Source organism: Propithecus coquereli, unplaced genomic scaffold (assembly GCF_000956105.1).
Source record: "Propithecus coquereli isolate 6110/MARCELLA unplaced genomic scaffold, Pcoq_1.0 Scaffold331, whole genome shotgun sequence".
NCBI classification, from domain to species: Eukaryota; Metazoa; Chordata; class Mammalia; order Primates; family Indriidae; genus Propithecus; species Propithecus coquereli.
In genome coordinates, this window is record NW_012148964.1 from 1051252 (window position 1) to 1066089 (window position 14838).

General features: G+C 43.0%; 1 protein-coding gene across 1 annotated transcript in view; it reads left to right on the plus strand.

Moving 5' to 3' along the window:
• The first annotated feature begins 1675 nt into the window (after positions 1 to 1675).
• The window catches only part of MAN1A1 (mannosidase, alpha, class 1A, member 1), a 206938-nt gene continuing 193775 nt past the window's right edge, over positions 1676 to 14838 (plus strand). Inside the window, exons 1-2 of the mRNA XM_012650549.1 lie at positions 1676 to 1881; positions 2145 to 2993. Of these exons, the coding sequence (XP_012506003.1) occupies positions 2388 to 2993 (606 nt within the window). The 5' untranslated portion in view covers positions 1676 to 1881; positions 2145 to 2387. The remainder of the gene's footprint in view (positions 1882 to 2144; positions 2994 to 14838) is intronic.

Below are 14838 nucleotides of genomic sequence, written 5' to 3' on the forward strand. Positions count from 1 at the left end.
TTCTGTGGCTATAAGAAAAAAATCCATTTTTAAAATATAATTTTTAAAATTATAAATCATTCCACCCAAAAAAAGACGATCATAAAGAGACCACATTCGGGGTAATTAACCCCAATTTCTATCTATCTGCCATCTATCTATGCATGAGGTAACTCAATTTTAAGGATGTTGTTAGAAAACAAACAACATTATTTCACAGTGATGCAAACTTTCCAGCCTATTCAACAACCTCCAAATGTAGTCTGAAACAAAAATCATCTTTCCATCCTTATTTTTTTTTTCAGCCCTTCTAAACTTTATTACCCTGCTTGGATATGCTGCACTCTTCTGGGCATAGAATTTCATAGCAGGTACCAAAATAACCAAGCCATAAAATCGGCTTTATCCAACAATAATTTCCTATTACAATAAACTTTGAGCATATGATTGACTCATTTTACACAAAACAAATATACAAAAAAGGTTAAAATCAATAATTAAATGAAAACTGTAATAAAGATTCCTGATTTAGTTTTCTATTTTCCCATGCAGTTTAACAGCTCAAAACAGCTGTATTGTGGGCACCTTCCTGAAAGGTGCCAGCTGTTTCCTTTAAGAAACAAGTTAGAAACAGAACTAAAATCACGTTTCCAAAGAAGGGTGAGGGAAAATAAGGCTGCTACAAATCAGCTTTTAAAAATGGGCAGTCTGTCAACTTTTTTCTCTCTGATAACCCTTTATTTGTGGAGCAACAGGGGAATTACAAACACATTTTGGAAAATAATGCAGTCTTGAAAACAATTTTCTATTGCACCAAGTCCTCCCTTCACTGGAAGTAGTCGGATCCAAGACTTAATTTCAACACAGTGTTCAATTTATTGCTTGAAGCTATGGCAGCATAGAACTCTTCTTTGAATGGAAAATTTGACCAACTGCTATGAGGTAAATGAATTTTGAAAGTGGGAGAGGGCGGGGGAGGCAAACAACTTTTTTTTTTTGAAGGGGAAGAGGGTGCATACGAAGAGTTCTAAGCAACCACAAAACCTTAAGTCTCTTAGGATGTAAAAGGATGCTAGACCAGAGAGCTCAAAAGCGCTCAGGAGCATGGCTGCTGGAACAGAGGGACTTTGGGGTTAACTGCTACCGGACACCGGGGGAATCCCGGCCTTGGGTAAGACCGGGGTCTTTGGGGGAAAGACGCGCTTCAGAACGGCGCGGTGCGCGGTGATCCCCAGCGAGACCCTGCTTTTCCCGGGGAACCCCTGGGGTGGGCCCCGACCGCCTGGCGCGGGTCCGAGGACAGACAGGGAGGTCCCGGTCAGCCCAGGCGCTCCCCGGGCCATTCGAAGATCCATCACCCTCGGGACCCGGGCCCGAGGCCGGCGCGGTAGAAACTCCCCGATCCCTGCCTCGCCCGCCTCTTCTCGCGTGGGCCCCGGCCACGGGTCTGCCAGTCCTCACTGCGGCCGCTCCCGCCCGCCTCGTGCCGCCGGGACCCGCGCCCTTCCCGCCCCCAGAAGGGCCCCTGCGGGGCTGCGCTTCCCGTAAACTCCCCGCCCCGCGCATCCCCTACCCCGCCTCGACCCCGCCCCCGCGGGTCCCTGGGCAGCGCGTGATTGGCCAGGCCGCGCCGTCACTCTCCGGACGCGTCACCGCCCTCGTTTCCTACCGCCCCGAGACCGGCAGTGCTATTAGTGCTCGCGGGGCCGCGGCGGAGGGCATCGTGCTACCCTGCTCGCTGCTACTCGCCCGCAGGTCGGCGCGCTCGCCCACCTGAGCCGCGCCGGGGCGCAGCGCGCTCAGCCGCCGCCCGGGAAAAAGAGGCAGCTAGTCTCAGCTCGGCGATGGGGAGCGGGCGAAGTTGACGAGTCCCCGGCTCACGCTGCGCCCCTCCCGCCCGAGGTGCGCTGCCCGCCTTCCAGGAGGTGTCCGCGCGCGGCCCTGCCCCACGTGTACGCGGGACACCCCGCCACCCTCCCCCGGGACCCGAAACTTCACCCCAAGTCCAAAGAGTGGGCTCCGAGGGCGGTGCCCGGAGTCGGACTCTGGACTCCGCGCAAGGGGAGCTGTCCTGGCAGCTCGCGAGGCGTCAGAGGGCGGAGACCCGCTGGAAACTTTATCATCATCATCGTAATTACTACGTTTTACTGTGTTCTCTCCCGCAGGGGCTGCAGCCTGCGGTCTGTCGCGCGTGTCTGTTTGCCAAAGAAGCCGCCCCGGGGAGAAGACCCGGAGGGGAGCTGCTTCCCCAGGGCAGACCTGCAGCCCAGCCGAGGGGCTTGGGCGGCCTGGATGCGCAGGACCCGGCCCCGCAGCCGCTGACGCCCGGCGGCGGCGAAGTTTGGCTGCTGAGCGGCGCGGCGCCGGGCCACTGGACAGCGGGCGGCCCGGCGGCCGCGGCCGGAGCGATGCCCGTGGGGGGCCTGTTGCCGCTCTTCGGCAGCCCGGCGGGCGGCAGCCTGGGCGGGGGGCTCGGCGGCGGCGGCGGCGGCAGGAAGGGGTCGGGCCCCGCCGCCTTCCGCCTGACGGAGAAGTTCGTGCTGCTGCTGGTGTTCAGCGCCTTCATCACGCTCTGCTTCGGGGCGATCTTCTTCCTGCCGGACTCCTCCAAGCTGCTCAGCGGGGTTCTGTTCCACTCCAGCCCCGCCTTGCAGCCGGCCGCCGACCACAAGCTCGGGCCCGGAGCACGCGTCGAGGACACGGCCGAGGGGCGAGCCCGGCGCCGCGAAGAGGGCGCGCCCCGGGACCCGGCAGCCGCCCTGGAGGACAACTTGGCCAGGATCCGCGAAAACCACGAGCGGGCTCTCAGGGAAGCCAAGGAGACCCTGCAGAAGCTGCCCGAGGAGATCCAGAGAGACATCCTGCTGGAGAAGGAGAAGGTGGCCCAGGACCAGCTGCGTGACAAGGAGCCGTTCAGGGGACTGCCCCAGGTGAATTTCGTGCCCCCCATCGGGGTGGAGAGCAGGGAGCCCGCGGACGCCGACGTCCGCGAGAAGAGGGCAAAGATCAAAGAGGTGAGTGCGCCGTGCCAGAAATCGTCCCGACGGCCGTGTTTTTCTGGGAGAAACTGGAGACCTTTGAAACTCTTAAGACTACAACATTACAGTGTAGGGAGAGATGGAGGTTTTCCCCTTCCACCAGGTGCTGTGTCAGAGGCTCTTTCGTTCCCTTTTTTTCAGTATCATAGTAAATGTGACCAATTAAGATCTGAGGTTGAATCTCGTTGCTTTTAACTTGCATGCTCTGCTCTGGTGAGCACAAGCCATACGAGGTAGGTATGATAAATACACGGGCAGGTGATATGGAAATCTCCTCCTTCACTGGCCGCTACTCGTTTAATTATCTCTGAGAATAGTAACAGCGAAGGCACTAATCAGCCCCCTAATAAGGCTTGGACGTGGCTTTAAAATGAAGCTTAAATGCAAACGCAAAGCATCAATCAGGCGTTTGATAAAAAGGTTCTAAATAGCAGGGCAGCTCACCCCGCGTTCAATCATGTGACCCCATTCTGCCAGGTGGCATTCTGTGTGTACTTTCAGACTGTAAAGGTGAAACTCGAGAACTTCCCAGCATAGGAGGATACGTTGTTTACTTTTTTTAAAAAAATGAAAATTTAAAAAGCTTGTCTACTGCCTCTTGTATTTCTAGTACACAGTCAGAAATAGGATATTTCATGTGATGCAACAGGTTCGCCTCCACAGGAGCACAATGATGACAAACTTAATCTAGGATAAACATGGACTTTGATAAGTATTGGTACTTTCTTGTAATTTTCTGTTAGAACTTGTAACGTGATTAGTTCATGACCAGCTTAAAGCTGAAGGGGGCCTTAAAAATCATTTCAGGCTATCATTTTAAAGCTGAAAAGTTGAAGGGCCTAGAGCTCCAGAACCAATTAGTGACTGAGTCAGGACTTGAATCGGGAAACCAGGATTTTCTCCCTGTCACCTGTCACTAGGCTCACTGTGGACATGCCTCCTTCCAGTTCTACTCCCCTGTGTGAAACTGAGCCAGGCTGGATCTTACACAGAATCAAGAGCTGTAGGAACCATATTAAAAGCATATCATTCCAAATCTTGATTCAGTTTTCTAAAATACATTATGAATGGAAGTAATATCTTTGCTATTTAAAAAATATTTTCACAGAGTCTCTGTGAAAATAAATTTTGTATTAATATTTTGATCTCGGGTAGATAATCAGGAAAGGAAGCTTCCTGATCCCATTTTTCAGAGAGTGAACAGAATTTTGAGGTAGTGAAGAGGTATTTAGATTAAGTGGTTGCAGAATGAAGACAGCACGATTGTCATAGGATTTGTGACTTTATAATGTAACACCAGATGAACCTGGTTAAGCCGTAATTGAGCAAGTTAAAGTGGATTTGGATCTCTTTCAGTTTACTCTGGGAACAATGCCTTCATTCCTCACATGCAGACAGCTTCCTTCCACAGTCCATCAGCCTTCCTGCTTCTTTGAGACCCCTCCTCAGGCATGGATCCCACCCAGGCTTGGGGGAATGGATTCTACTTACCCGGACAACTTCTATCTAGCAGTTTCCCTTCTCCATGAAATCCTGTCAGTGTTACCCAACATGGAAGGTGTAGCAAAGCTCTACTTCTTACTAAACATCCTCCCAGACTCCTTAAAACTATCCAATCCAAACCATAGGAAATTAATCCTAAATGATCTGTGTCTGTTTGTGTTTCCCTTAAATTTGATGAGTGTAACTTACATATTTCATACCTCTAAATTCATACGAGCTGCCAGTTAGGGCACATGATGTTGTCCGAGGAAAAGATTTTAAGTGCTAAAGATGCATAGATGTTAAAAGCTGTTGGTACTGACCAATAGTGAGTAAAAGTACATTCAGAGCAAAAGCTGTGGGGCAGTAGCAGTCACTTCAGGACAGCATATTAATTGTGTGCATATCCATCCCTATTGGATCCATGTTATCTGTATCTCTAAATCACAAGGTCTTAATTAACCATGTAAAGAAAATTTATGTAGCCTCTGTATAAATGTGGTGCTCACATCTTCGCACCTAGGTGTTTTGAAACTGCCCAGTCTTGCATAAAGTGGTGGAACTGAAAGTGTTCTTTAAAATTCCATGGTGCCGGGAGAACCCAAAAGAGCCAGCATAATTAGCTTCAGTATTTAGTCAAAGGCTAACGGGAAGAAATAGATTATGATTTTCCATCAGATTAGTTCAGGCAGGTGTATTCCTTTGTAAACCAAAAAAAAAAAAAAGGTAATTCATGATGCTGTTCTAAAAACTATGCTGTAAATGTTTGGTTTCAGAGAGGAAAAGTGGTTGCCTTTTGTGAATAGGGCATTGGACTTTAACTTTGCATATTTAGAGTCAGTTTCAGGAATCTATGGACTTCTTGTCATGGAACAGTGGATCTTAGCCTTGGTTTTGTTCTTTATTCTTTCTGTATTTCCTAGTTCTCTTTATACTTACGTTCTCTATCACACGTGAATGCACTAACTCTTTTATAGTTAAAATTTATAAAGTGTAGATAGGCAAGTCTGATGTGTTGGGAGCTTGGACTGTAATTTGGGTTCAACTCATATTTTGTAAATTTGGTTCAAAAGCAGTCAGTACTATTTTTTATATTGCGAACACATTTATGTTTCTGGTACTACAGTAAATTTTTAACAAATTTGTGTCTGAGGGAAGATAATCTGTTAATTTCAAACAGGACATTGCCTAGCACCCTTCGCAAAAAGGTGTTAAGTGCTTTCCACCACTGCTTTGATGGATTGATTTAATACCAAATTAAGATTTTCTTTCCCCACCCCTGTGAAAACTTTGTAAATAACTTGAATTTTATAATACATACATAGCACATACGTATTTTAAAAAGTTTGATCTTGTTAAAATTGTACTCAAGTTGTCCTTAGCTTTAAAAAGCAGTGTTACAGTAATGAAGCACAGAACTTAAAAGAGCACAGTGGAATTTTCAGAAAAATAGTCCATTTACCCTCTTACCCACCTCTTTTTTAAAATCAGGAAACATTTTTAGCATTTTTTTTTTTTTGAGCCTATACAATGAGCTTGTTATGTCTTTTAGGATTAGAGTCTTAATCCACTTTGGAGGATTAATATTTTATTTTTCATTTTCTGAAATTATGGGGGGTCCTGAGTAGCAGAGGCTGAAGACAGTCAAATTGTCAGAGGGGATTCCTCCTTTCTCAGACTGGAATCCTTACCAGTCCAAGTAGGGGTTGGAAGTGTATGCAGGCTGGCAGGCTGGCAGCCTTGGATCTATCACATAAAGCTTTAGGACCCCACAACTGTGGGGTCACAATTGTCTTCTCTCAGTTTCTCCAAACAAGACTTTAGTTTTTTATTACTGACCTATTTTTGTATAATCATAAATTTAAAGAAAATTTTCATATTGATGGCTTGTGATTAAAATATACTTTTATTATATTTTATATTAACATTAGGTATATAGCCTATAATTTATGTTAACTATTGACAATTTGCCCTTTTGGTAAAGATCAGATGTGGGAATAATCTACCTTGACAGGTTACAATGAAACAAAACATTTTTATTTTGAAACTTAACTCTCCAGTTTATTTGTATAGGTAGTCTGATGTGGAAAATAATGTTTACAAAATAATAAAAGCCAGACTGAAGGAGCTTCTACACCCTTGGGTTGCTTGCCTGTTCTGCTACCCTCACTCTGTGACACGCTCCGTACGGAACACAGGCCAGTGGGGCATTGCCCCACCTAGGGGCTCTTCCCCAGAGGAGGGAGGGCATGGAGTGTTTATACAGGATTCTCTCTTTAACAAGTAGATGAATAAATTAAGATTTCAACAGTATAAGTACTTGAATAGATGCTGATTATTGAATATTAATATGCAAAACCAAGAAAAGATTGTTAATGGAGAGTTAATTGTGTTCAGCTTAATTTTCTGTAAGCTATTGATAATTTCTCCAAGAGGAGTATTCTGTCTTCCTCTTATCAGGCAACCAAGATTCATATAAAGAAGCCGTACATAGGACTTAGAACCTAGTTAAAAGTGTGAAAATAAGTTTTTAAAAAATGCATTTTGAAATCAATACATCTGTATTTCTTAGGTGTGCTAATAAACTAAACCATCTTGAGAAATTTATCCTAGTATTTCGTAGGTGTAAAAAGTACCTTTGTATGAGGTCTGAATTTGTTGGAATTCGTTGGAGAACTTACATATTTGAATTAGATTTTATAAGCTATGGTAGTACAAATTCTTTAATTATTTCATAAGCTATCATATGTGCAAATTCTTTATTAAAGAGAGTTTAAAGCATGTGTCCCAAGGTCAAAGAGGAGGAATACCTGCAAGTCTTTGTGAGGGATAAGGTGTATATATACAGAGTAGATCAGAATTACACTGGAACACGCTTATGCCCCCAGCCCAGTGTAGCACCTGTGACCTCTTAATTTATTTGTAATCTACAAAATCATAAACATGGTTTGTCAAAGATGAGTTTAGATTGGTCAAATAGGAACAGTGACTGTGAGCTCCAAAGATACTGTGAAATGATTAGCAAAACAGCTCCTCTAAGTAGGTAAAAAATAATAAAGGAGAAACCTATGTTTGGTAGTTTAGGAAAGAGATTCTTTCTTTGGGAAATGTAAATCCTGACTTTCCCTCTGTGTTCTTAGCCTAGTGCCTTGCTTGGTGTTCAGTAATTGAACTACCTCTACCTCCCTGTCTCCTGGCCCTTTTTACACAAACTACAAATTATTTTTTTCTGTTACCAACAATATGCTGTAAAAATGATAACTTTAAATACCTGATTTTTAAAACTAATCATATGCTCAAAGTATTGTAGTTGGATGAGATCTTAGAGATAGCTCAGCTCATTTCATTTTACAGTAGAGGCAATCAAAACACAAAGATTGTTCAGTAAATCACATCACCATTTAGTGGCAGAGTTGAGTTCAGAAGAGAAGTCCCAATCCTCAGTGAGTGTTGCTCACCATCCCCCACAGGGCTTGCAGCCTAAATAAAAGTCCAAGTAAGTGTATAAATTGACTGTCTGTATTCATTATTTGCAGACCCTAATGTAGAATGAGTGTAAAACACATACAATTCCACAGTATTACAAATTTGACCTCTTATTAGTTTTGGTTTGTTTCAACCAACCATGGATCAAAATAGTTTTTAAGTTAACTATAGTAATTTTTTAAAATCTTACTAGTGGCGTGGTTTAGAAAACTTCTTTGTAAAGCCACCCAGGGAAAGGGAAAGTTTGATATGAGATCTTTTTTTTTTTCCTTAAAAGTCTCATTCTGTTTCCCTGGGTAGAGTGCACTGATGTCATCATAGCTCACTGCAACCGCAAACTCCTGGGCTCAAGCGATCCTCTTGCCTCAGCCTCCCCAGTAGCTGGGACTACAGGCACAGGCCATGATGCTTGCCTAATTTTTCTATTTTTAGTAGAGACAGGGTCTCGCTCTTGTGCAGGCTTGTCTCTCTTGAACTCCTGAGCTCAAGCGATCCTCCTGCCTTGGCCTCAGAGTGCTAGGATTGCAGGCATGAGCCACCATGCCCACCCAGATCTTTTTCTCTTTATAAAGATCTCTGCAGGAAGCAGAGACATTTGTAATCATTCAGTTAAACACTCTTTATAAAGAGAAGTGGGAAAAAAGAAGAAGGGGAGAAAGGGAGAGAGAGAGGGTTGCTGTATACACAAAGGGTGAAGAGGACCACCCAGAGAAAAGGGGTGGGATGACTTGGGGGACCTCTCTCAAACTATGAATGTATGTGCTTTTCTGACATTGTAGTGGGGATAACAGAAGAATTGACAGCTAATCTAACAGACTATTTTTTAAAAAGTAGACGTACATTTAAAAATCACACCAATCTATGGGCCATTCTTTCCACCCAGGTAGGTTCTGGAAATTCTCTGTTTGGGTCCCCTGTCTTGCTCCACCAGCACATTTGGAGCAATGTGATGGTGAAAGGATGAATTCTGGACTCAGATTACCTAGCTCTGAATCTGGCCTCTACCATTCACTAACTTTGTGACCTTCTGCAAATTACTTAATCTCTCAGAGTTTCAGTTTCTTCATTTGTAAAATGGGGATAATAATAGTACCCACTTTGTTGGATCCTTAGGCTTAAATGTGATCATCCATACAAAGCACTTAGAATGGTATCAGGTGTACAGTGAGTGCACAATAAATGCTACTTGCAATTGTTACTATTACTGGTCACTACCTAAAGCCATCAAGCCAAGATTATGTTGATCATATGCTGTTTAATAAATCAGGGAAGCAGGTAATGATGTTTCAAAAGATTATCAAAAATAGTTAAAATTAGGCTGGGTGTGGTGGCTTACACCTGTAATCCTAGCACTTTGGGAGGCCAAGGCAGGGAATGATCACTTGAGGCCAGGAGTTCAAGACCAGCCTGGGCAACATAGCAAGACCCCATCTCTAAAAAAAATAATGATAATAACAAAAATTAGCTGAGTGTTGGGTGGTGGGTGCCTGTAGTGTCAGCTACCTCAAGAGGCTGAGGCAGGAGGATTGCTTGAGCCCAGGAGTTGGAGGCTGCAGTGAGCTACGATTGTGCCATTGTACTCCAGCCTGGGCTACAGAGTGAGACCCTGCCTCTAAAAAAAAAAAAAAAAAAAAAGTTAAAATTAAATTTTAATGCTTACAGGGTTACATTTCCAGTTCATCAAAAGGATCTTTCCGGATAGCTATGATTTTATTGTCAACTCTCAGATTCCTGCCAAATTCCAAAAAACCTTAGGTATCTTTTAAATTATATACTTACTACATATATTTCTTCAGTTTCTGTACTTCAAAATATGTGTTAGGAAAAAAAACACAAAATATGTGTTAGAGAATTAATTTGTCTTTCTCATAGTCAAATGTGCTTGTTCCTGAAGGTACCATATTCTCCGAGTAGTCATAGTTGAGTTACCTCCTTAAGCATTGAAATTGTTCCCCAAATAGAGATACCAAGCAAAGTGAATTTTAATCTGTTTTGTCTTCGCAGAAATGTTTTTAAGAAATGAGAAAGAAAATTATTTTAGGTTTGACAAAAATTATATAATTGTGATAAATTCTATAATGAGAACTCAGTCTATCACTTGGTAGGCAAAGCACCCATAAATCAGTTGTATTTTGTAACTCAAAGAGTTTGGCCTTTTCAGGAGCTTCACGTTGAATTTAGATTTATTAGGATTTCTGGCTCAGTACTCCATCTTACATATGAGAAATAGGGCCTGTAAGCTGTGACTTACTGAGCTCCCCCCAGTGTACAAACGACAGAGAACTGCTTCTTAGCACCCAGGCCCCACTCAGCCTGGGATATCTTGACTCTAATGAGAACACGTGCTTTGGAGACTGGCCGGCCAGGCCCTCCCTCCTCAGCCCTAAATGGCAGGCCAACTGCCAGAAGCCCTGCTGAGACCATCCTAGAGGGAGCTGGAACATCTTCGCTTGGTAAGGGATTGCCTGAGAAAGCAATACTGGCCATTTCCTTTGCTCTGGAGAACGTGGCAGCTCTGCCCCTCCCCCACTGAGTCCTGCTAAAGACTTCTGTGATCATCAGACACTTGAAAGAAAACCAAATGAGATTAAGATTTAAGAGCATTTAAAAGTCACAAGCTGGCCGTTGGCTCACGCCTGTAATCCTAGCACTCTGGGAGGCCGAGGCGGGTGGAGGCGGGTGGATCGCTCAAGGTCAGGAGTCCGAGACCAGCCTGAGCAAGAGCGAGACCCCCCATCTCTACTAAAAGTACAAAGGAATTATCTGGACAACTAAAAATATATATATAGAAAAAATTAGCTGGACATAGTGGCGCATGCCTGTAGTCCCAGCTACTCGGGAGACTGAGGCAGGAGGATCGCTTGAGCCCAGGAGTTTGAGGTTGCTGTGAGCTAAGCTGACGCCACGGCACTCTAGCGAGGGCAACAGAACCAGACTCTGTCTCAAAAAAAAAAAAAAAAGTCACAAGCCCTCATTTCTGTCACGAATACTCGGGCAGCTTCTTTCGGTACATTAGGGGAGAGCAGTCCCGCAGATAATCCAGAACAGAAATAATAAAATTAAAAAGCATAGGTATCCTTTGTATTTATTTGACTTTTATAATTAGACTGGCTCCTTCATTCTTGCTTTTTCTCTCAGTCCCTTCATCTCCCCGGCTCTTAACATTTATCAGAAGCCCGGCCCCTTATTTGCTCTGCTACTTTCTGGTCACTATTGCTCTACATCCTCCATACAAGTGATACTCACACCATATTATATTAACTTTCATTTGCATTTTTCTTGTATTTTATGTGAATTGCTAATTAGATTGTCCTATCTCCAGGCCCTCTTGTGGTAGCGTTTAGTAAGAGCGACTTAGTAGGAAAGAAGGCATGGAAAGGAGAGGATGAAAATCTGATGAAGAAGGAGGCTAAATTCTCAAAGGATGGTTTAATAAATAATAAAGTACACCACAGTCTGAAACAATCTTTGTGGTAACGCTGATGGGGAAGCCTGTTTGCGTATGCTAGAAGTTTATGAGAAAGGGTGTGGCAATAAGTGGTATACACAGGCCTGTTAATGACGGCGGGAGACATGAACTCAAGCCATCCAAAGACCACGAGCTATTGCTGGAGTCTCCATTTCTGACAAATCCATCATCGCTGAATGGTCTTCTCAAGGTCCCTTGAGGAACATTTGATTCTTCTGAGGAACCAGAAGATCTCAGAGATTGGAGGCCAAGGATCCTGGCCCATGCGAGGGGTGGCGTGTCCAGTTTTCCTGAGCTGATATTTGGAACATGATTGTCTAACCCTGGTTTCTCTTTCACAGGAATATATGCCGAAGCTACTGTACTAAAAGGGTGTGTTTCCTCACTGTATCTCTGTCAGGGCATAAGGCAAAAGGCAGAAGGCCAGACCTGTGGAATGGTTAGGGAAGCACAGGGGTGTGTACCCAGTCTCAAAATCCCATTCCTCGCTGCCTGAAATTTCACTACTAGTGTCTGCCTTTCATTGCTATATTGCTTCTTAAAGGCTGCTGTTAAATGTGTATCACTAAAGTTGCTCAGCAGAAATTACTATACTTTGAGATTTGTCTTAGCAAGGGATAGAATAGATCTGTAGATGAGGCAAGTATCTTTCATTGTGTTATTTTATTGTAAACTAATGCCTGCTCGGGAAAGAAAAATTTGAAAGCATCCTGGACGGGGAGGGGACAATCATTCACAGCTCTGTTACTCAGTGACAAGTAGAATCCACACTACCCCTTCCTTGCCCAAACATGGAAGTTTATTTTTTTCCACAGTTATAGTCGTACTGTGTATGTGTGTGTTTTAAATTTTCTTTCGAAGTGTCATTTGATGTTAGCACAATCACATAGAAGCATCATACTTTATTTAACCATTTCCTTGTATCTGATCATGTAGGTTATTTCCAGTTTTCTGTTTTTATAAAAAATGCTGAGATAAACGCACTTGTCCAGTAGGTTTCCATCTCACTTTTTATGCCCACACTCTTGTAAGTAGGATTTCCTCTCAAATTCCTAGAAGGGTAAATGAATGGGCTGAAAGATAGTGATATATTTTGAGGGATAACTTTCCAAAAACCATTTATATTCCCTCTTACAATAAAATGAACATAGTCAATTGAATCTTTGTGAATTTCATAGGTGATGAAACAGTACCTTGTATTTTTAATTTGCCTTCCTCTGATTGACATTTTCTCGTCTGTTGGTTGACTATTTGCATTTCCTCATTGTGAGTTTGTATAGAACAAGGAAGTTTTTAAAGGAGCAGGATTAGGAAGGAGGCAGAGATTGGAGGCCTAAGATGTAAGAGATACCAGGAGATGGATCTAGCAAGCTGGCTGGATGGTGGACTCCTACCGGAGGCAAAGTCCTGAAGGTGGGAGATAGGATTTTATAAAGAAAAGTCGTAACAAAAATTTCTTCTTCCCTGGGTTGGACACGTAGGGTAAAAAGTACTGTTTACTGAGAGGAGATCTTACCAAGCACCTTGGGACAGCCTACTTTCCCTCAGCCAGCTTGTTCTCATGTTTTAGTTGTAGCTGGGATTTTGCATCAGTTATTTGAGGAAGGTATTGGCCTCTTTGGAGAACTGGGGAAGGTTCTTTCTCCTTCTAGAATTCATCAGGATGAATTCCTAATAGTTGAAGATAAAAAATAGTCCAAGTAGAATTTCAGAAATGATTTTAATGATACCAGAAAATGACAAGTCTTACAAAGCTGAATTCTTAAAGAAGAAAAATTAAGCAAAAGGATATTATTCATAAGGTTTCATAGAAATATACATTCTTCTGTTTGAAGGAGTAAGCTGATCTTCTGGATGTAGAGGCCTTTAGAGTTCTAAATAGGATAAAAATGCATTTTGTCTAAGGTATTCTATTTTTTGTTAACTCCCTTAAATCAAGTGTTTTTCGTCATGCTTTTTAAGATAGTGAAGAGCTGCATGTTTCAAAATGTATTTATATTGTGACCTTGGTTAGTTCATTAAAGTCTGCCAAATGCCAGAACTATTTAAATTTGGCTATGACTGTGTTAACATCATGAATAACGATTGACATAAATGTACTATATTATTTTTATAAATTGTGGTTTGCGATGATAGTAATTTTAGAATATTTAGAAAGCTGTTCTGTGAGACGTGTTATTTTTGTAGTCAACTAGCAGCGTTGAATGTTATATCTAGTCAACTATAGGTTTTCAGCTCATAATTAAAAATGCCTAAGAAGTCCATATTGTGATTTAAGGAATTATTAGCCAAGTCAGCAGTTTTTGAGACATTCTTATTAAGAAGTGTAAAAGGAACTTCATGTAGTAGAAAGGGTGTTTTATAATTGGCATATATTTAATACATTGTATACATTCCCTCATATTAAGCACTTTGGTTAGTCTTCATTATTTAATCCTCCTGGGGTTACTTAACATAGAATGCCTAATGAAGAGCTCAGTAGCTTTAAAAAAAAAGGGGGGAATTTGAGGAGCATAAAAATTGAAGATGATTTATTAACTACTGTTGAAAGCTGCTTTAGCAGTTAGAGTGAATAAAAATTATGATTTATTAAGTATTCTATCAGTAATAAGAGCCACAGTATAGGTTGGAAGTACTTCTATTTTCTCTAACTCCAAGAAAACAGAACTTCTGTGACATTGGCTCTTCTTGGTCATCAGTCTCTTCCAGAACTGTCATGTTGAGGGCAGGAGAAAGAGCTTCCCCGACCCATCCATGTGTCCAGCAGGTCAGCTAGCTCTGAGCCTTGGCCCTAGTAGGATCCAGTAAACATTTGTTGAATGAATATGCTTTTTTTTTTTTTTTAAACCAAAAAACATTTTTTTCATTTAAAAAAGTATTTAGAACACATAAAACAAGGCAACATCTATTCCTTTTTCTCGTCTTCTGGTATGGGATCTGTTGGTGGCTCCTCCACCGTGGCACTGTTGCTCTCTGAGCCGGTGTTGCTATCGCTGGTTCCTTCCTCTGCCATGCTGTCGACCCCCTCCTGCCCACTCTCCTTGTCCTCAGGAGTTGACATGCCTTCTTCACCATTCTGTTGGCTTTCTGTTGTTTCTTCAAGGTGTGTCTCCTCTGTCTCCATTGGAATGTTCTCGTCGTCTTTCTTTCCCTCGGCTTTATTTGCCGCGTGCTCTTCCTCAGGAACGATGCTGCTCTGACTGCGCTTCGCTTGCTCTGCTGCCTCCTTTTCTCTTTCCTCCTGCCTTTTGCGGGCCTGCTCCTCTGCCTGCACGATCTCGGCGGCAATCTTCTCCATGTCCACTTCCACCTTCAGACCGCACAACCTTTTAAGTTCATTGTTAAATGAATCTGTGCTTTCCAGGAATTTCCTCTTCTTTTCCT